At 41.9% G+C, this 22,046-nt stretch overlaps 1 protein-coding gene across 10 annotated transcripts in view; it reads right to left on the bottom strand.

The window, feature by feature from the left end:
- Positions 1-22,046, bottom strand: part of ARID1B (AT-rich interaction domain 1B) — a 337,909-nt gene that overhangs the window by 98,645 nt on the left and 217,218 nt on the right. For all 10 annotated transcript variants that reach the window (XM_069787075.1, XM_069787078.1, XM_069787072.1 and 7 more), the window contains one exon: positions 3,555-3,798. In XM_069787075.1, coding sequence (XP_069643176.1) covers positions 3,555-3,798 — 244 coding nt within the window. The remainder of the gene's footprint in view (positions 1-3,554; positions 3,799-22,046) is intronic.

Here is a 22,046-nt window from a genome sequence, read left to right as displayed (position 1 = left end):
ATGTATTTCTAAAGACAGCATTTGCTATTCATTATTAGCATAGTGTACCCTTCTCTTCTATACAGATAAAAATTGCTGCATAGGTTTAAAAATAATAGAATCTATTAACTTATACAAAATCTGCTTGTCCATCATGGGTTAAGGGATTCCTGGCCTATCAGCAATCTTACACAGAACTCTTAATATTAAAAATTTTTGCTGCTTACGCCGCAAGGGAGAAAGAGCTGACAAAAGCCTTTGGCCATCAAGATCAAAATTGGGGATGGGGAGGGAGAAAGGGGAGTTTAGCTTATTTACATTTTTGCTTTGTTAGTAAACTGGAATGGTTGGAGCAGGAAGGAAAGAAAAAAAAAAAGAGAAAAGTGAAATTAACACCCACTAAATCTTCTGGCAACAGCAGCGCATTTTGATGATGTGCTGCGTCAGCTTCCACTAATGGTTTAGGGTTGAATCAGGCACAGTTCAAGACCCAAAGCAGTACAGGGCATCACATCTCATTCTTTGGAAGAACACGTACGCTAATTATGGAGATGGCTACAAAATAAAGAGATCAGGATTTCTGGCAAAGCAGAATAACGATCTACTTAACAGGAAATCAGAATGCCACTTTGAATCCCTAAAAATCATAAAAGAGTAGGATTTCAGTCCTGTGATGAATGTGTGTCTGAACGAGAAGTGTTACCATTATGAGAGAAAACCATCTTTCTGAACAAAACCCTCAAAGTTGCTTTTTCTGCTCTTAAGGGTTAATCTCCCTGGTCTACTCCAGTAATGTGAATGGAAACAAAGGCTGTATATGTGTGTGCCACTTACCACACAAAATATCCGTCCAGCATTTCAGAGAGCACAGGAAGGAAATGCCCACTGAGCTAGGGACGTGCCAATGTCAGTGCTGCCTGTGCCAGTCCATTCCCGCGAAATTCGTGGCATGCAGCAGAAAGCAATGCAGGGCAGCAGGCTTGCAGTGGGGTGGGGAGGCAGCTTAAACAGGCAGTGGAAGAGAATCAGCCATTTGGGAGGTTTAATAGGGGGCTGTTTGTTTGTCTGCCCTTTTGATGTTAAATTAGTCTTCAATTTTGTTGCAAGGAAGGAGGCACTGGGAAAAGGATGCTTCTCTTCCAGTAAACCCTGGGAAAGCAACACCTTTATTTTAACAGCCTTCCCACCAAGAACCCCCTGCAACATTTTGGCTTTCCCTAGCCATAGCTATCAGCAACACAACAGCTGCTCATTTCACAATGACTTGCTGGAGAGAGAATGATTGAAAGAGCCAATCTATGTCACATGGAGAAGCTGTGGCACAACATTGCAGGAGGTAATAGGAGAGGAATGAGGTCAGAACAAACAAGGGTAGGGTGAGAACAGAGAGGAAAATAGCAGCGAACAAAATTATTAAAGGTGAGATGCTGTACTACATAATCTATGTTTAAAACCAGCCACAACCTCAACGCTGCAAACAGCCACAGAAATGCAAACAAGCTCTGTGTTACTTTTTCGTAGGGTCTCATGAATATGGCTGATGAAAAAAGCTACCAAAGTCCTAGCAATGAAGCACAATGGTGGGAATACACTTAGATGAAAGCACAGTCTAATTCATAAGGCTTGAAAGCCCCAGCACCCGGCAGCATCCCACTAGTCACAGGGTTTTAAATAGCAGCCTTGCTTGTGTCATTTTGGAGCTTGAGAAACGCAGCAGCAGCAACAGCAGCAACACTACCACAGCTGCCTGCTCCCCTCTGGAGAGCGCTGCATCAGCTCACACCTGGGAGTTCACCTTTAGCAAAAGAGCTGCAGAGACCAGGAGCTCACCCACGCCAGGGGAACAGCGGTGGGCAATTTTGATTTAGCGCCATTCATAAAAATCCTTCCCGAGGAAGAGTTGCTTTTGTGTTACTGCAGCAGACCAGAAAACCACCATGCAAAATGGTGGCATGGTTTGTATGAAGAGACAATACTTTTCCCTAGGTCAGTCACAAAAATGAGCTTTGGGCTCAGCTGAAGTGATGAAGCAACTCTGACCCTGACCTTTGGGCCCACATCCCTTCTATTTTTACCCTGCAGGAATCAATTGGTTTCATAAAAGTTATTACTTTCCCCTACACACCCCATCCTTATCTATCATCGCTACAATAAAGCTATTTTCAAAGTCAAAATGTTCTTTCCCTATTCAGCAATCAGATTGCTAAAATGCCAATCCATTTAGTTACCTGAATCTGACTGTGGGAAAATGTTACCTTTCCAGCTAGGTGGACTATCTGGCTTCACTCAACAATGGGGACAGACTTCTGCACCACGTACTGGGAAATAGCTGTGAATACAAAGCTAGCATACTGCACATAATGCAAATACTCCAGTCCTACTGCTGTCCCCGCTATTCCTGCCCCTCCTGAGCACATGCTGCTGATCAGAGCGGCTGGAGAGGGAAGACTTAACTGCAGGGCGCATAGCAGCATTGGGACTCAACGTGCTTGGGCCACATTTAGCACACACCATGCCTGCGTGCACTGAGCTTACTCCCCTTTGCTTGTCTAATTTAACCTCTGTATACAAGCAGGCACATACATTTTACACAGGTACCTTTGTATTGAATACTGACATGCACACTTCTCACTGAATTTTAACCTGCATTTGGTTTACAGCACATTTAATGAAAAGGCATCACTGCTTTTGTTTCTTTTAACTGAGCTCCATGCTGATTTTTTGGGGGTTTTGTCAGCAGCTGGTATTGTCCCTGGGGTAATGTCAGCACTCTCCTACTCTTAGGAATTCCCCTAGTACTCAAAATGTCAGAAAACAGTCAAAAACTTGAGCGTCAGAAAGAGAATAAACTCATCTGAAACACATTGCTGCCTGACCCCCTGCAAGTGACATGCCAGATGGGTGGGGACAAGGTAAGAACTGGAATTAATGCATGCCTTTTTTTTTTCTTCTGAGCATCTCAACAGATTTCCAGAAATTTCTAAATGTACATGAATGACTGTGTGTCATACTCTATGCGGCACAAGAGTGCAAGTGGCAAGCATGCCACTGGCATTTCAGTTATTACTGGTGGGGCTGGATTCCTAGTAACTTGTTGACCTTTGCAAATATTAAGAAATAGCTCATACAGTATTCTGTACTCATGTCTAAAATTACATTATCACAATACAGGGTTGGAAAATCTCTGCCTCATCCTGTGTGTCTGAAACCACCATACAAGTCCAAGAGCCAAAACCAAGAAAAACACACAGCAAAACAAAAAAAGGGACCCTGGAAATAATAGAGAGAAATATGTGACAGATAGATGACACACAAACCGAACAAAAATTATGATCAGGTATTCGCATTGGTCGTTGATAAAGACACTTCTCAAACACATTGTGTTTGAGCATTCCGACGGCTTGGCAGCTGAAGTTTAAGTGGAATTTACCCCTGCTTTAACTATGCATTTTTTGCAGAAAAAGGCCCTGAAAATGCAGGATTCTCAGAAAATAAATGCATTTGGAATGCAGAAGTATTTATTTATTTAATAAACCTGTCTATTGGGTTAATTTTGTTTGTTGGAACAAACTTACCTGGAATACTTGCTGGAGAAATGGGACCAGATCTCGACTGGTTGCTTCCAACAGGAGAGCCTACAGGGGAAGGTGATGGGCCCCCAGGGATGCCAGAGAGATGTGGAGAAGCATGAGGGGAGAACGGAGACTGTGCAGGGTTGCTCTGCTCCCCTTGGCTGCTTGTAGAGCCTGATGCGCTAACAGCTGAGCTCAGGGTGGCTTCGGTTCCAGTCGGCAAGTCATCAATGGATCCAGATAAATCCTGAGGAAAAAGGAAAAAAGAACTTAAGTAGTCGTATGAAATAATATTCAGACCACAGGACTCAAGAGCTGGCATGGTGACAAGGTCCATTTGTTTACTTATTGCAGCACATAACTGAGAGGTTGTCTTTAACATTGGTTCATGTACTTAAATGATGGCAGAAAACGAGGATAGTATGTACAATTCTCTGCTTAGTCTCTAATTCTTTCGATGAAAAGAACAAGCAAGGGCAACAAATGAATTGGAACCAAATTCACTCAACATTGAATTTAACCTTTTCCATCTGGATTAAGCTTTCAAAATTAATCCCACAAATTCTGCCTGAGCATACTAAAACTAATGAAAATGATACATCAGTTTCATTTTCACACAGTATTCATTTTGGGGTTTGCTACCGTTACGATCATAGCTTATATACTTCACTCTTTAAACCATCACCAAAACGAGAGAAGAAGGGTGTAAAATAGGCAGTCCTTCTAACACTCACATGCAGCTCCTTCACCTTGCAGAAGAGACAGAAGAAGCCCTACCCTCAGCAGCAGCACAGGACCCGCTGGCCACCTAGGAGCAAGGAAGGCTACTTCTCTATTTCCATCAGATACCAGTGTACAACTTTCAGTTTCTCTTCAATTTCATTTCAATACACTGCTAAACAGTTGCTTCACTTCAGTTCATAACTGCTACATTTTCAATGAGAAATTACCTCCGTAGGTCAAAGCACATCTGAATTCTAACTACGAATATCTGGCCATATTCCCTAAAGATGTAACACAGAGTTATACTGGTCTTTGGATTTGTGGGAGTCATTTGTTTTTTTAAATCGTTGTAAAATCAGGTATGAAAAACCAAGAATGCTGTGACAAAGCAAGTGCATGCCCCTTAACTGTCAGCAAAAATGTTAATTCCTAAGCATCACAGAAAAATCTCATACAAACTGAAAAGTGCAAGGATAGCTGTGCTTCCATGACTATTGGCAAGGCACAAGTTAAGGAGCACATTACCATTTTATTAGCGAATTAAGGCACAAACAAGAGGCAGAGAGCTACCTCACATATAAAACAGGTCATTAAATGACCTTTGAGGCATCCAATAACTGGCATGACAGTGTGTTTTACTTTGGCTGATACTGACTTCGCTTGTCTGGCTCACGCAAGTGGTTGCACCGTACACAACAGGACCAGTCATCTGAGTAGCACAAAAAGAACTGGGCTCTGCCTGAGCTTTGCTTAGGCAGCAAAGCCTTACTGCTGCCTAATTTTCATAACAAAAATTAAAATTATTTTTAGAAGTTACAGAACTTGGATGAAATGCAAAGTGGTGTACTTAGAGTAAGGGTCCTGCCCAATGCTGACTACCTCTGTTAGGAGGGAAGCTCACAGCCAGTCTCTCCTAACAGACAGATAGAGTCAGTCTTCCAAGGCATGGAAAGTGTAGGATTAACAGTTTAAACTCCAATAACATTCATTAGAAGCCCCCTAGAATGCTACATGTTATTCCTCCTAGTGTGTAAAGGTAGTAAATACAACCCACCTGACTTAGCTCTCTGCAGGACACCTTGCAGACCTTATTTCCAATGAATTTCCATGAATACTTCAAGCACAACTCTTACCACAGGTTAATTTTGCTTTGTCTGACAAGCACAAAATTGTATGTGTATTTCATTAGGCATACGAAAAGCAAAAATTAAGTTTGAAACTTCAATCTATGTGCGGAGTCTGCATTCACTCAAGAGTAGAATTCCAAATCCCTACAAATGGAAATTTGATTGTGAAATGGGCAATAAACTATTTTCATTGTTTCTTTTTCAAAACTACTAACTGTAGAAAATGTAAACAAGAAATAACACCGTTTGATACTGTATAGAGCAACGCTAGAGATTTTTCACAGTAGAATGTATTTGGCAAACAGGTAAGCAATTACTGCTTTTCCATATATAATATGTTATTCTTCTAAATGGAATCAAATCGCTGCTGTCGTGATGTGTAACAAATGCTGCAGGAAGTGCTGATAAAACAAATGCTGCTGAAAAGCATATAATAAACTCCTGAAAGCCGAATGTAGCAGAATAGAGCCTATTCTAAGGGAATACAAATTCTGCGTAAAAAACCCGACAGGCACCCGACTGATAGAAGATATAGAAAACACAGGGTTTTCTGTTTAGAGTAACAAAGATTTAAAAAAGGGCATGTGGATTAAAGCTTTCATTTGTTTCAGCAAGCCACAAAGTACTTGAAAAACAAACACGTCAAAATAACGAAAAGCCATGAAGCAGTTTGCACTGCCTGTGATGAAATTATCTGCTGTTCAGAGACCAAAGCAAAATCTGACCGCTCCCCACAGCATCTCCCCAGCTTGCTGAGCGTGCGTGTGGGGAAGAACTTGGGGACAGGAATGAAGTTCACTTTTCCCATCAGGTTACATCTGACTTCTCCAGCCTCCCATGGAGGTGGAGTGACTGACGAGTCCCAGGCATTTTCTCAACTGCCTGCCTTCCAGGGATTTCCTACCAACCTGATGCAACTCCTTCACAAAAGCGGGAAAGAGGAAAGCTTGCATGATGCTAGTCTATTTAAAGAGCGAATCCACGCCACCCTTCCCCAGTACATGCAGAGGGAGCAGCCAGGCAGGCTCAGCACACCCACGGTGCCTTGCACTCCCCACGTGCACTGGGCGTAAGCACTGGCATTTCCTTCCTGGGCTGGGGAACTTTGCAATCGACTCATCTGCCGAGGATGCTACGGTAGCATTCATTCATCAGACCCATCAAGAAAGCTGATAATGAGGTTGCTCTCAGGATGCACGAAAGGCTGTTGCCTATCTAGATGCCTGGGCTGTGCTACACAACCTTTACCTTGTGTTACAGCAGGCTAAAATGAGAAATATCAGCTGTTCTGCGCAGGGTGGTTTGCAGATCATTACTTTGTATTTTTTTTGTTTAACATACGCTTTGTGGCCTCACCTAGTCTTCTAAGGTAGAAAGCCTGAGTAGGCAAGCAACTGGGAAACTTCCAGCATACAAAGGCTTTAGAAACACCTCTGTTATCCACAAAAGCTAATTGGGAAATTAAAGAGAAGGAGAAGAAAGACTTTATGTGAAGCACCTGGACAGAAAGAGCAGAAGTCGACTTACAGTTCTCCTATTACCAGTATTTTAATGCTTGCTTTTACCTCGGCTTAACAGAACAGTAATGAAGTCATGTGCAATTTCCACATCACAAACATTTATTTATATATAAAATACTGTACATGTACACATTATATACGTAAATTACATGGCTATACTTGCATTTACTTAGCATATCCATATGTAAAGCTATTAAAAAGCCTACTAATAAGAGAAATTCACAGTGGTTTGAGCATACAGCCTAGTTAACAAAGAAGCTCTGTAACTAATACTCCTCTAGAGGACAATTTAGTCAGCAGGGCACCAACTCTATTCTTCTTTTATAAGTACTATCAGATCTATGATGCCTGTAAAGAACAGAGAGACCTTACTTACTGCATCTCATTCAAACCAAGGCACCTTCAAGCTACAGTGCTTCCATTTATCTTGTTGGAAAGTTGGCAGGTTAGGTAATTGCTGGGATGCTTTTAAGGGGCTGAAGTCCCCGTACCCTAAGGCATGCCTTAAATTTTGCCTCTTTTCAGAGGCTTTTTCTGGAAAGCACTCGTTTCTTCCAGTAAAATGTAGCAAGTCTAGAATTACCAGAAATGTCTTGTTTCTTGTAGATCTGTTTCTTGTAGAGTAATCTTATTATTCTTGTCTATGGTATTGGTATGACTATATTTTCAAATGTGGCACCAAATCTAAGAAAAAATGAAGGACAAAATAATTGTTCCCCCCGCCACAAATCCCTATCACAGTTCTGTATTCTCTATGTCAGCTTTACATCCTGTATTATTCAGGACATCCCAGCCAGCTTTCAAAGTTCATTTCCAGATAATACCTTGATTACAAACTGAAATGTCCCTGTGCGGGATTTATCTCTTTTAGCAAAGTGTTTTATCTCCAACTATCTTCACTTCTAGCCTCACCTTCCACCCATGCGCAACCTTTATTCTTGTCCGTCTGACAAGTACAAGAACTAAAATGAACAGCATCACATTGTGCTTAGGATTATAATGTTATGCCTTCCTGGTGGTACGATCTTATCAGACTGACAGGAGAGACACTCTTTAAACAGCACACCAATTTACTATTGCAATGCAGCCAGCAAGGGATAGACGTAAGTAAACTGCTTATATAGAGCCAGGAAACCCAAAGTTACTTAGAAAGAGAGCACAAGGAAAAAAAATACAAACACCCATATATAATATAATAACATTAACTTACTCAAGGAATACACCTAGCTCCAATAAAGAGCAAAAAGGAAACCACAGCAACTCAGTAACACCACAGCAATTTTACACACAGGAGTATGACAGGATTAGAGCATTAACCACGGAGCAAAAATTTACACCACAAACACTTCACGCAGTTGCTGGTTTTGCTCAAGAGTGTCTCAGTAGACATAAGCCAAAATTTTACTAAAGGGATCCCTTGCTAAATACTTACAGCTAAAAATTGATGAACGCCTTCTCTGACGTCAGTAAGAAGGGAAAGTGTGGAGCACCTTCCTAACTGAGCTCCTATGCCGCTAAATTACACCCTATGTTCACTGACAGGTACTGTAGTTAGGGACTCTCTTGCAGGGATTGTGCAGAGCATATACAACCCGGGATTTATTTAAACTTCCCAACTACTGCCTATCGGTTCCTTTATACTCAGGGAGTAGAAGAAAAGCAGAGGTATTCTGTAGATATTAAAATTAAACACACACAAAACCTCCCGGTCTCCGAGAAGCTGAAAATCCCAGACTCTACCCTACCATCCGTTTTGCTAGCACGAATCCCAGCGCTACGCATAGGGAACTGCAGCAACCGACTGGCTGCAGGATCAAAGCCCTGTTCACTTCATTCAGGCCTTCCTACAGTATTTTTATTAGGATGGAGGATGGTGCTGCTCAAAAGGCAGGATCCTGCATGAAATATCCATCTCCTTAACACGAATCACCGCTTTAGAAGTAAAATTATATATACACACAAACATATTTTACATGTAAGTATGTAAATATATATTCAAGCAGACATACTCTCTGCTATTGTTTTGGAGCCATGGGGGATTATGAACAATATGCTCTGTAATTGAGATTAACTTTGAACAAATTATTTGGCTGACAAACACACATACGCACACAAAGGGAAAACCCACAATAGCTCTATTTAAATTTCAAGATATTTGTAAGACCTCTTTTCATCACAAAGCAGCCTATAATAGCATGTTTCAAGAAGTCTTCCAAAGGCCCTGCTGGTCACATTGTCGAGCAGCGAGCGAGCTAACAGCCTCCCATCGCCTGCGCAACCAGTAAAACACATGGGCACAGCAACGATGGGGACCACAAGGAAAATCCTTCCATTCTCAAAGGCTGCGACCCCCTACATGGGTGTCTTCCTTCCATGCCAGCTACATTGCGACCCTCAACTAAGCACACCAAACATACCTAATGCAAATCCCTAAAAAATTCTTCTTTAACAGGAGCCTGCAAGGCTGCTGTTACATTTTTTGCCAAAGTGCCTTTTACACCCCTTACTGAAATTAATTCGGGGACGGAAAACAAGGTTCATTCTCTGAATCCTGTTAATTCAACGTTTGAGGAAGGAAAAGTAGACAAGATCACTTCCATTTCAAACACCTCCTTGAAGAAAAAGCTCAATTTTTATTGATGGGCACAATTCTGCCTCAAAACATGCTATTTTAAGAAGGATTTGTTTCATACTAAAAACTTACTTGCAAGACAAACCCAAACTTTGACAATAGTTGGGTAGAAGTACTTTTTAGTTAGTCGTGGTACTTGTCAGTCTTGCTTTATTCCACTTACTAGATATTTTAGTGTTTTTAACCAAATTTTTAACTTTAACCTCTATCTGGTAAACTATTCATGCAACACTCTAGATGAAGGAAATTCTCAGTATATGATAAGACCACTAGCTTCTTCCACTAAGTTTAGTGACAAAGCACCACTTGCTGGGGAAACACATTCCCTTCATTCTGCAGAACTCACATGCTTCCCAAAATATCTCAAGTTACTGAACTGTGTTGCAAGGGCTCCCATCAGTATCAAACACTTTCTCTGAGAAGTTATACAGGAAGTCCCTGAGGATGCAAAATCTTGTTCCCAAAAGCCCTATACTCACTCAAGCGACAAGAAAAAGCGTAAGCACACAATGCACTGCCAGTGCTCTGCCTGCCGTCTTTTCAACCTATGGGATCCTGGAATTAACATCAGTCTTCCAGAAATTATCTACAAAAAGCCAACTTGGAAAAACAGACTCAAGTCACAGCTTACTACCTAATCGCTAAGCAAATTACTGTTTTGGACAGTTCTTACTAATAATTTGGATATGAAATTCATTCCCAGTCTTAAAAAATCCCCCTGATGAAAAGAGCACAGAAAACATTCTTTCTAAGGAAAGTGTTAGTCCTAATAAGTAAATACCTGCTGAGAATGGGGAAAAAGCAAAGGAAGGTTTGCTTTTTTGTTTTTTTCAAACAGGTTCACTAAAGCTGGTATGAATTTTGCTGCTGACTTTAACTGACTTGGGTTTTCTCCAAACACTCAATTAATGGGAATGTTTCATCTGCCAAATATAAGGGACCTTAAGCGGACTCGCTGCAAAGTCAGAACCAAACAAATAATCATACCTTCCGCCCCTCTGCCTTCTCCTCTTTTAGGTAACTCTTGGTCCTACAATATGAACACCAAAGTGTACATGATGAGTTGGTGCAGAGTGTCACTGGCTCAGATCTCATATTAAGGACCTGAACTGTTAGGACTACGCAGACTGCGCAGGAAAGGCTGTGGCTGAAGGCACACCTCCTTGCACGCGTGCCTGCAGGCTTGTGCTTTCATGGACAGTGAACACCACTGAGACAGCACAGCCTGCGAGGGTCAGGAGATGCAACCGGCCTTCCTGGCTGCCTAGGCAGGACTGCCACCCTAAAGAGGAATACGATTTTGTTCTGCTGAATATGGCACCCTACTGTAGCATTCAATTCCCAGTTCATTTAAAGAAAGAATAATTTCTTACTACATTTGTTTAACAAGCAAAGGATCCGTGTTTGTAAGACAACCTTAACTAAAAATAAAAATTGTTGACCTGTGGATACAGGTGTCCAAGAACAGAACATGATATGCCTGTATCTGTCATGACAGAGGATGAGAAGACATTGCTATGATGGATATAGTCACACTTCTGTGCCTACACTGATCCATGATGGGATCTTATTTGCTTGTCCAGACAAGAGGTTTACAGCAAAAACAACTTAGGGCAATTAGAAATTCAAAACTGACACCGTAGCTTTGAGGCACCAGACGAAAGCCCAGACAACTGCACACCTCCCTGCCTGTACTGAGTGCCACTCATTACCGGGTCTGCAGCTCCCTGACAGTTAATGGGAAGGGGGCTCCTGAGGTCTCCAGCTGCATCAAGAAATCTCCTAATGGCATAAAAAAAGTCACTAGTTTACAAACATCGACCCCTGTGTATGAAACAATAAATACTAATGACCCATGTGCTATCAAAACAAGTTGACAAAGTCTAACAAGGACTGTAAACAGGTAAGACACACAGCTTGTCTGACAACAATACTTTTTAATATAAAAAATAAACAGTAAATCTCCAAAACAGAAAAACAGTAACACAGCATCTCTCAAGATATGAACTTCACTCTTTATCTCTGAAGCAGAATGCTTAGCACGTAGAATTTCTGGAAATAAAATCTAAAAACAAAAAGCAACAAACCCTTAGGAGCCATTTGTTTCTTCAGTATTGTAGCAAAGAAAAATTCTCAGCCAACAACTCTTGTAGCTACAGCATCAGCTACTTATCATCAATAAATCATCAACATTTAAAACAACCAAATCAATGAAAACCACAACAAATTGCCCCTATGAAGAAGAAAGAAAAGTTGTGTTTGCATAATGGCAACCTACTAAAATTTAGTCGTACTTACACTATTTCCCATCCATAGTTTCCTCAGTGCCTATCTTAACCATCCCCAAACATGAAATCCCTTCTGTTAAACTTAAGGTTTTTTTCATATAAAGAACAATGAGGTGAGACATAACAACTTCCTCCTTTTGTATCTCTTTGGATTACAACCATTTTCTAGACCATGTAGCCTACAGCTACCTGCCCAGGGAGATGACAGACTAAACTGGCAGGATAAAACAGAGACGAAGCTGACTGAAGGAAAACATGCACTTATCCAGAAACTTTCAGGCTCTCTGGAGCTTGTTATTTTGGGCATCACTACCCTTCTCCCTCTCTGCAGCAAGCTTTGACTTTGAAGAGACACCGGGCTACTTCCCTGCTTGCCAACCCAGCCTACTTTCCTAGCTGTGCTCCTGGCCATGTTGAACCCAGCATCAGAAAGCCACAAGGAAAACACCATGTGCCTGCTATTCCCCCTCCCATTACCTACTTGTTCTACTTTCACAGCTGATGTAGAAAGAAATCAGACCAAGTAAGCAAGGAGAGGAGTACTGAATCACAAGAAAGACAAACATGGATTTGAGCAAAAGCATGAGAAAGAATGAGACATTACCAAAAGAACATATGAGTGAGTAGATCTGAAAGAGATGTAAAATTTTAGCAGGAGCAGTGGCAATACACGTTAGAAATTACTGCTTACTCCTTTTCCATTTACTCTGGCTACCATACTTCTAGAAACTTGCAGTACATGCAGTTGGACATAGGCCATCTACCTTGAGACTACATCTTCAAAAACCTGAGATTTTGCAGGTGTGGCTCAAGTAAAAAGGAGCAAACACCACTTCAGAATACCATAACATGAAATGTGGTAAAATTCACACCATGTCTATCCTGCAGTATGCCCACATGTGATGGCAGTGCAGATTCTCAATAGGTCTATGCAGGGTAGCTCACGTAGCAGAAGCTCTTTTAACATGACCACACAACCTCACACAGCCTAATGTACCTTACTGTTTACTACTACAGACATAGCCTGAGTCACAACACATCTGTTTTGCAATTATAAATCAAGATCTTTCCACATGTGCTTCTCAGACTATCCCACATTGCATTCAGAAGGCATTAGCCACGCTGTTAAAAAGTTTGGACCTACGATACTATCTGATTTGGAGACTGCAATTGAGAGAACAGAAAAGTGTTGGTCCAACAATCAATTGCCCACTGATCACTGAATGCAGATCTTTTCATCCCACAGTAAATTAGGCAAGTTGATAACAAGTGAGTTGTTCCGATAGCCATAGGCTACCTATGTGTGGACCACGATAAAGGGATTAAACAACTGATGACCCTATACACCTGTATGCTCAAGGTTTAAAAGCTCTTCATCTACAGCACTTGCCTTTTTTTTTTTTTGCATATTAATACCCTTTGTAGAGTTATGGTTTGATAAAAAGGATGTCCCAGCAGCTTACTGTGGGAATAAGGATCTACAAAACATAGTTCTTCATTAGCTTAGGGCTTGTGCATGCATCATACCGTGTCTCTTTCTTCTCTCTCCCACAACACCCTGTAACCAAATACCACAATTCAATGAGATGGTAAATAAGCCACAGATACATCTTAAACTTCAAAAACGCAGGTGTGCCAGTAAATTCCCATCACTTCCTCTTGAATCAGAAGCTGAAAGGAGCAGAAAAACATATACACCAAAAAAGAGCAATAAATGTTAGAAAGGCTTCCTTGCCTCAGAGAACAATATAATTAATTAATTAATTAATTCTTATTTAACAAAACTGGAACAAACTGCATATGCAGTGTTATATTAGGGTATCAGGCAGAAATGAGTGTCATAGTGTTTACTGCAGTAAATTCAGCTTAATTTGCCACTCCAGTCTCATTCTCTCAGCATCATGCAAGAATCTCTCATCCTCCTCCCTCTTTGTTTCTCTTTCCTTTTTCTGAGCCCAACGTGACCCCAGTGGCACGTAGTTTGACAACCAGTAAAGCACAAACGAACGGGGCTGTGATCACTCTGACTCTGCTTTACTCCACACCCCCCACCATGCACACAAACTGCTTACTCCTTTCTGAGGTTTATGAGCCACAGCAGCAAAACCAAACAATTACACTTCAAGAACTGTTCACTCAGCCCTTCCCACCTCTTCATTTTCCAGTAACCTGGGAAAAGGTTGGGAAATGAAATCCAAGATGGCAATAAAGCAGAAAATAAACTTTCAGATTGTTTCTCACACATGCCAGCTAGAACCAGATTCCCTCACCACCCCAAGTTCTGGAATTCACATCTCCTCACAGTAATTCAGTGCTGGTTGGGCACGCTATTGTGCAAAATAATTGAGCGGCAAGGGAATGCGGTATTTTGAGATGATACGACTTTAACAGACTTGTGTAGAACTCACACTTCACAAACCTCTACATAAAGTTCAAAAGGCTTTTGAAATCCTAGAAAAGTGTCTCTGCCTCAGATTTCTTTTGAAATAATGTCTTGATTACCCTAGTAGGAAGGATAACTTGTAGTGCTTCAATTAAGCTTTAAGAAAAAATTCTGAAAGGCCAATACCCTCCCCTGTCTACTGCTAAGCATGCTGTCCCAGCCACAGCTTACAAACTTTGCTTTTGGGGTGGGAAGAGGTATCCTGAGGCTAAGATAATGACACGGTTGTCCTGATCACTGAGTGCATTAAGATAATATTTATCCAATAGGTTCATAATTTTAGGTGCGCTCCAGAAAACCAACAAATGAGGAGAAATGTGGAAGAGTCACTACGGAAGTGTTAAACCATGTAGACTATGCAATCTACAGAAAAAGCAATATACCAGTTACTACTGTTCTTTAATTAATATATCATAGAAAGGAAAGATATCCATGGTAAATTGCGAAAGCCAGGTTTTGTGAGTTTTTGAGTGCCTGACCATGCTTCAAAGTGGCAGCTTTTTCTTATCATAGAGAAGACAGGGAGTCCCGAGATCTTTTAGATAAAGCTTTCAGTACCTTGTTCTTCCAAATTTTTCCTTGACTTGAAGGGAGGAGGTTGGTATTGCACAGAACTACCAATTCAACATTACGCTAATAAAAATGCTCTGAAAAAATTCTAAAAAAGCACGGGTAGGATGTTTAGCATACAGCAGTTGTGATCAGCAAAAACGCGGCTGCTGCTCCATGGACCACAACAGGTAGACATTTAGTGGTGCCTTCCTGAGCAGGGCGCTCCCGTCTGCCCTCTTGTACGATGGCGCTCTACCCAGCCCTGCACCCGAGGTGCCAACTGTCCTTCCCCAACACTTGCCAAGCTACGTCCCTGCTGTGGCTCCCTCTAGCAAGCACCACTGCAGTACCACAGCCCACAGAGACTGTGCATTTGGAAGCCACTTGTATGAAACATTTGGAAGCAGAGTAAAAGAGAACTTTTTTCCCCACTGATCTCTATTCTAGTTGCACTGAATTTCGAGTGTGTTCATATGTGGTCTGAAAAAACATCAGGTAACGTGACAGAGGTGGAAAAAAAGGGGTGCAGCTGGAAGCTTCTTTGAAAGAGGGTCTGCCAGGATCTTGTAAGGCAGTGATCCTTTGCCGTCCCCTCCTGCTGGTGCTGTTCCCCCGTGGAAACCCCATGTCACATGCAGCAGCCTGAGGAACTGCAGTGCTTGTCAATGGCTGCATCCTGGTCCTTGCAAGATGAAGCAAAGAGAGACTTCAGCCCTGACAGACCTTCAGGTGCAGCCCTACCTATTGCTAATTCTTCAGCCTTCAAATCTGTGTCTGAGCTACATAACACATCTTAGGGAGCAGGGCTGAGAGGTCTTCTGAGCAATGTGTGTGGTAGAAAAGACGGGAAAACAGCCACCTGTGTCAAGGCATGGTTTGCAAGAGCTACAGCTCGAGAAAAATATGGTTCTTAACTGGATGAAAGTTTTGCTGCATGGCTTGTAAGGTCGTTGTTGCTTTGCTGCAGTGTTGCCTGACCACTTGTCCCAGTCTCCCGTTTGCAGTCTTCTACACTGAATACTACAAATAAGGCCAGTCTTTATACACTGTGGTCTTTCTTTAAGAAAAACCCTACCTATCTCACAACTTCTAAGAAGATCTACCTGATGAAACTATCAAACCAAAGCTCATTTCATCCTTTGAGTTACTCATTAGACAGACCACCAAAAATGAGGAAAAAAAACCAAATCAGTAAGTTGGGATCTTCGAAAAGTCCAAAAATACTTCTGAAGGGTGCTTGTCAGAACAAACAAACATACCAAAGGAACAAACAGCCTTAGAATTAAGTAAAGAAATAAAGGGAAAAACATATGAAAATTTCAACAACCATGCCAATCTGTTGCGAGCTGTACCCGTGCCAGTGAGCGGCCTCAGGGCGCCGTAGGATTCCTCAGCGCAGTGCCAAGCTCCAGCAATATTGTTATGGTTAGAGAGGAATTTCTCACAAGAGCTAACAAAGGCAGAAGGTCATAAATAAACACAGCAGGATCGCCTTGTCAGTTCTCATTATTAGCGCTGCAGGCACTTGCTTTTCTATGGGCTGCTCACAGGTTCATTTAAGTGTAAGAGCTCCTCCTCAGAATTTCACATGCTCATAAATAAAGACAACATTTCTTAAGAAAGACAGGCACACCTAAGTTATTTTTTATTATTATTTTTCATGCACACAGGGGCACATGTGCATGAGCAGCTTGTGCTGTCTGTAGCCTCCCTGTCCATAAGCACCCATGCATGCTTCCTGCACTGGCCAAAAGCTTACAGGCAGCTAACCCAGAGCTGCAACATCCTTCTATGTTGCCTTCCGTTACACTGCGCAGGCCTCTGTCAGGCTGTGGTCATAATGAATGAGGGGAGCCTTCCTACTGTAATAATGGTCACCAGGATTACATCTGGGCAGGAAATGAGGCTGAGCTCCTAAACTGATCCTGACATGCATTATACAACTAGGAAAAGCACAGCTGTGTGATCATTATTGCAATTATAAAATGACATTTAGTGCTAACTTACTTTTGTTACTGAATTTTGAACGGAGAGAAAGCAGTACCAGTAACTCTAGGGGTACAAATATGCCAAGAAGGGAGAGTAAAGTTCTTAAGATCTCAATTGCTGGTTCTTCATCTCCTGTCAGAAGTTAACAAACAGCCAAGTGAAAACACCTTACCTCTCCCATACACATACCCACCTATCTATCTATATTCATACCTACAAAAATGAGTGAAAAGTGAGCTCTGTGTAAAACCAGATGCAGTTTAAATCATTAATACTATCATGTAGTGTATATTGATTTCAAGTTGCATATGTAGTGTTTTTAAGAATACTAGGGGAAATGCAGAGATCAGCAATGCTATCTCTAGAGTATTTTTATTTTCTATTTATTACTCTGGAATAAAAATATGTAAAGACGTGAAGAAAGCTCAAATGTTCATGACCTTGGAAACACCACCATTAACAAGCCTTATGTTATACAGGGGATACCAGGGGATGCCCAGCAGTGGGAAGAACACTGCTTGGTCACCATCCCTTCCAACATGAGAGAGGTAGTGGAGAACATAATTACTCACCTGCCAAAAAAACCCAAACCACTGCTCCCTCCTGTGAGCTGTACTGAACACCGATGTACTGGTACATTAAACGGTTTTGTCTATCTTTCTAGTGGGCTAAAATGTGACCAACATTATCGTTGCTGTAATCTATGCTATCTCGAATTCTCAGCTTTTAAAGCAGATTTCATGACTGACAGGCAAAGGCCCTGGTGCCTTGTATGCTTTCTGTGAGAAGCTCGGGAAAATAATTTTCCTTCCAGTTTGCTTCCTATCCCATCACCTGCTATCAAAGGAAGTCGGGTTGTTAGTCCTGATGCGCTACAGCGGAAAAACCATGTTCAAAGAACTGTTTCTCTCAGCTGCACAGCACTTCATTACACACCATTCATCATTATCAACATCAGGAGTTGCTGGAACAGCCCTTGTGAATGAAAAATCTCCCTATTTAGCTTTTAGAGGCTGCCAGCCCGCTCCCTTTTGCCTCCGTGCTCAGGCTGGCCTTGCTCTTCAGGCAGCGGGCCGGGGGCCATGCTGTGCGGGCCTCCTCAACACAGCCCAGCCCGAGAGGAGGACAGCAGCCTCTCCCTTCCACCAGCCGGTACGCACCGAGCCGTTCTCCGAACTGCTGACCCTGTTAAGCTGGCCTCTACCAGACACAACACCGAAGGTGCTAGGGAAGCCGCTTGCTTTCTGCACACCAGTGATGGTGTGCCCCTCGGCTCCAGCCTGCTTGAGAGGAAAGAGCTGCTGGAAGTGGAAGGAGCTGGAGTAAAGGATAACAGCTTCCAGCTGGTCAGTTCCTCGGTCTCCCTCTCTCAGTAGGCAAGGTGCCATCAGGGCATGGGGCGGGCTGTAATCCTCTCTGGAAGCACAGAAACGGAGATGCTTCTCTGTGCCGAGTCTCCCCGACTCCCCGCCATCTTGCTTTGGGCCTCCAGCACCTGCACTGGCGCCATCTCGGCAGGTGGCTCCTTCGCCAACCCTGCCAACCTGCTGCCGCGCACCTGCACGTCCAGCTGTGGGGCAGAGACCCACAGCGCTGCCGGCAGCGAGGAGCTCAGCACAGCGGGGCCCGAGAGCCTCACCCACAAACGAGCAGGTTTTCTGCTGCCAGCGTGTTCGGGGCTGCGCAGCCTCAAAAGATGGCGTCCTCGCCGCAGGCGGCACGCAAACCCACCGGACACCCCGCAGAAAGGGAATTTTTGCCTGATAAAATACAATTTATCTCTTACTCGGTCAGATTTTCTCTCTTCCTTCTTACCAACAAGTCATCATAATTACAAGAACCCTCCAGAAAATGAATGTGTAAACTAGGGTGGGGGCGGGGAGGAAAAAAAAGGCCCATAATAAACTATATTCAAAGGATAAATGCACGAAACTTAACATTTTTATTCCTCCTTACCCACAGAGCAAGATATAGGAGAACCAAACTGGAAGACAGCCTGCTTTGTGAATCGCAAGCCATGAAGTAGGCCATCTGCGGTCTAGCACAGTTCTCCTCGCATGATCTGTCCCTCTGCAGCTGGAGATGGTGAATAGTTTCATGTTGACTTCTGATATCTCCGTGTCTTCTTGACTTGTGGATCTCAAGTACGGGCATTTCTGAGAGTAGGATACCCCAGTCAAAGTAGTACTTACCTGTTTTTTTTCTTATTAGTATTTTAAAAACATTTACCTATCAGACATGTTGCAATTAATTTATCTTCCCTGATCAAAACACATTTACTCTGTAGAAATACTCCTCTGCTACCGATTCCAAAAGAAGAGCTGGGTTTCAGCCCACTCACTCAAACATGCACTTGTATTAATTCTTGCATCTCGTTAATTATTTCAGAAGGGAAGAATTCATTACACAAGTCAGAAAGCGACTTAAATCTGCTAGGTGCTGTGTGCTATGAATGGTGGTGGATGGAGCTGAGGAGAAGGATGTTTCTAAAGGGGTCTCTGCAGCACTTTGAAGTCGCAGTGAAAACAACTTCAGGTTTCACAGACTCATCTCTTTTTTTCTTCTGTTTTTTTGTTTTTTTTTTTTAGTACAATCTGTTTTGTTCTTCAGTGTTTGTGGTCATATTTCAGTAGCATGACACCTATGGCTTTTTGGCATTTTTCATATCTTAAACTTATTTCACATGCTTACACACTTGGAATTTTATAAAATATTATAAAATGTTTCAAGGGCTTCAGATTTCTAAATTAAATCATCAAATACTTTCTCATATTCAGTAGTATATTTCATTGGCATAGATGCACCACTGTGGAGTTTTTCCTCTAGGAGCAGGAAATATTTATTTTATACAGTCTGAAAAAGGTCATTTTACATTTTTTAAGAGTGTGAAAAAATTATGCAAAGAACAGTTGAGGAAGGGAAAAAAGACCATGAGGTATATTTCTCATAAGAATTATGGAGGTATTTTCTTGTTACAAAATATCATTTGTTATTTTTCAATCAAAGAAAACTGCAAGGAAAGACTAAAAAGGTTGAACCAACTACTCTAAAAAATTATGAATGTGCCAAAAGATTACAAATAGCACGTTAATGTCAGAATGTTGGCTCCCGTTCACTTCTCAGGATTTTAATTTTGCTTTTTAAAGGGAGAAAAGAGGACAGAAACAGAGAAGGCGTCATTAGACAAAATCCATCCTGCCTAGCCTTAATTTTTTAAGCTGAAAACCCCAAACTGTGTCCATGATCTGTATCAGTTTGTACCTGACCACTTCAGCCGTCCCTGACACTTGACCTGCTTCCGAAAAGCAAGAAGTCCAATTTAAGTTGACGGTCCTACAGGGAGGTAATGGTTTGACCCTTGGTCCCTCCACCGCAACCGTTCCAATTCTCTAATGATTTCCCTGCAGGGTTCATTTACCAGTTCTGGGTCAAAGACCAGCGCATCCACGAAGGCAAGGGGCAGCACAAGCACTGCATGATGGATTTGAAAATAAGTGCATCATAAAGGAAACCTCCATCAATTAGGGATGGCCTTTGAATTCGAAACAAAAGGAAGCAAAGTGCAAATCATAATGTCTACTCTGTTCACTTTAGCAGCACACAGATACATATGTTAAGAGATGTATTCTAGCCTAGGTGCAGAACTAGCAATCATCCTTGACAGGACAAGGGGTAATGGCTTTAAACTGAAAGAGGGTAGATTTAGATTAGACGAAAGGAAGAAGTTCTTTACTGTGAAGGTGGTGAGACACTGGAACAGGTTGCCCAGAGACGGTGTGGATGTCCCATCCCTGGAAGTGTTCTTGGTGAGGTTGGATGGGGCTTTGAACAACCTGGTCTAGTGGAAGGTGTCCCCCTCCCATAGCAGGGGGGTCGGAACTAGATGATCTTTAAGGTCCCTTCCAACCCAAACCATTCTGTCACTCTAGATCCTAGGACAAACAGTCCCCATCCATCCTCAGAGAGATGGCCTTTCACTCACTCTGAGCAACTGGGAAGCCGAAGGGATCCACTATTTGATTCCAAGCAAGATTTTGGTACATCTTAGTACTTTTAATATTATATGCATCATAACTCTAACCAGAAATATTAGGACCTACTGTAACTAAGAAGTAAAAGATTATCCTGATCCACTTTTACTTCTTGGAATCTGTGCCTTAATTTACCTTTACAGGGAACAGCAAAATTATCAGTTACAAGTACTGCTTTTCCATCGACCCATTGCCAGGCATATATTAAAGCAGACGCAAATTTCCTTTATTTTTCCAGTGGTCCTCAACAATGAAATGCACTATGTGCTTTTTTGGAAAGAAAAGTACGAGGAAGTATATTTAGTAGTACAGAAGGAGATGCAGTAAGGGCATAAAAATATCAACACTGAAGAAAACAAAAGATACCCTGTGCTTGTTCCTAGTGAAAGATGGACGGGAAAAAAGAATTATGCCCCTTATTCCCAGCAAACATGCAAATTAAAAAAAAGTAATACAAGAATGCTAAAAGTAACTCTTAAGAAGGTCTCCGCTTTCCTGCATGAAGCGACCAGGCAAGGCCATGTTAACAGCTCAGCTGATGCTAGTCTTCAGAAGCCATGGCTAGTGGTCACTGAGCTCTCATCTAGTGAATTCAGGTTAGTTCTAACAACTAAGGAGGGTGGCTATATCGACACATGCAACTCTTTCGGTGCTACGGTCATAAGACCAGGAAAATTAAAAAATGGAAGAAATCCTACTGTGACAAATTATCTTCTTCTTATATTATGCTTTCAATACATCTAGGTTTCCCTTCCCTAACCATTTTCAAAGGACAGGGAAAAACTGCTTATCCGACATTCAAAATATGTTTGTTATCACGTCCCTTGCCAAGGCATCTCAAAATTAATAGTGACTGAGATCCTGTAAAAATACTCTAATTTTCCAAGAGTTCAAGAAGCCTGAAAAGAAGGGACTTCTTCATAGTGCTTCAAAATCAGCACCTGAATATTGTAACTTGTCTCTGAAACTTTTGATTGCCTGTATGCACAAGTATCACTCTCTCTCTCCAATATTCTGCCCAATACTAATATGTGTGTATTATTTTCCAGCACAAGAGGCATATAAATCTATATTCTGGATAAAACAGAGAGAAAGAAAAAAAAGCCCCCAAAACCTTTCTAATGTGACTTTCTCCAACAATAAATGTTGGGGAGGGGCAGGGGGGAGAAGAGTATCATCAGTAAGACTGA

This window comes from Haliaeetus albicilla, chromosome 7 (assembly GCF_947461875.1).
Source record: "Haliaeetus albicilla chromosome 7, bHalAlb1.1, whole genome shotgun sequence".
Classification (NCBI taxonomy): Eukaryota; Metazoa; Chordata; class Aves; order Accipitriformes; family Accipitridae; genus Haliaeetus; species Haliaeetus albicilla.
The sequence above is the reverse complement of the archived record's forward strand: the minus strand, read 5'-3'. Positions and strand labels throughout refer to the sequence as shown.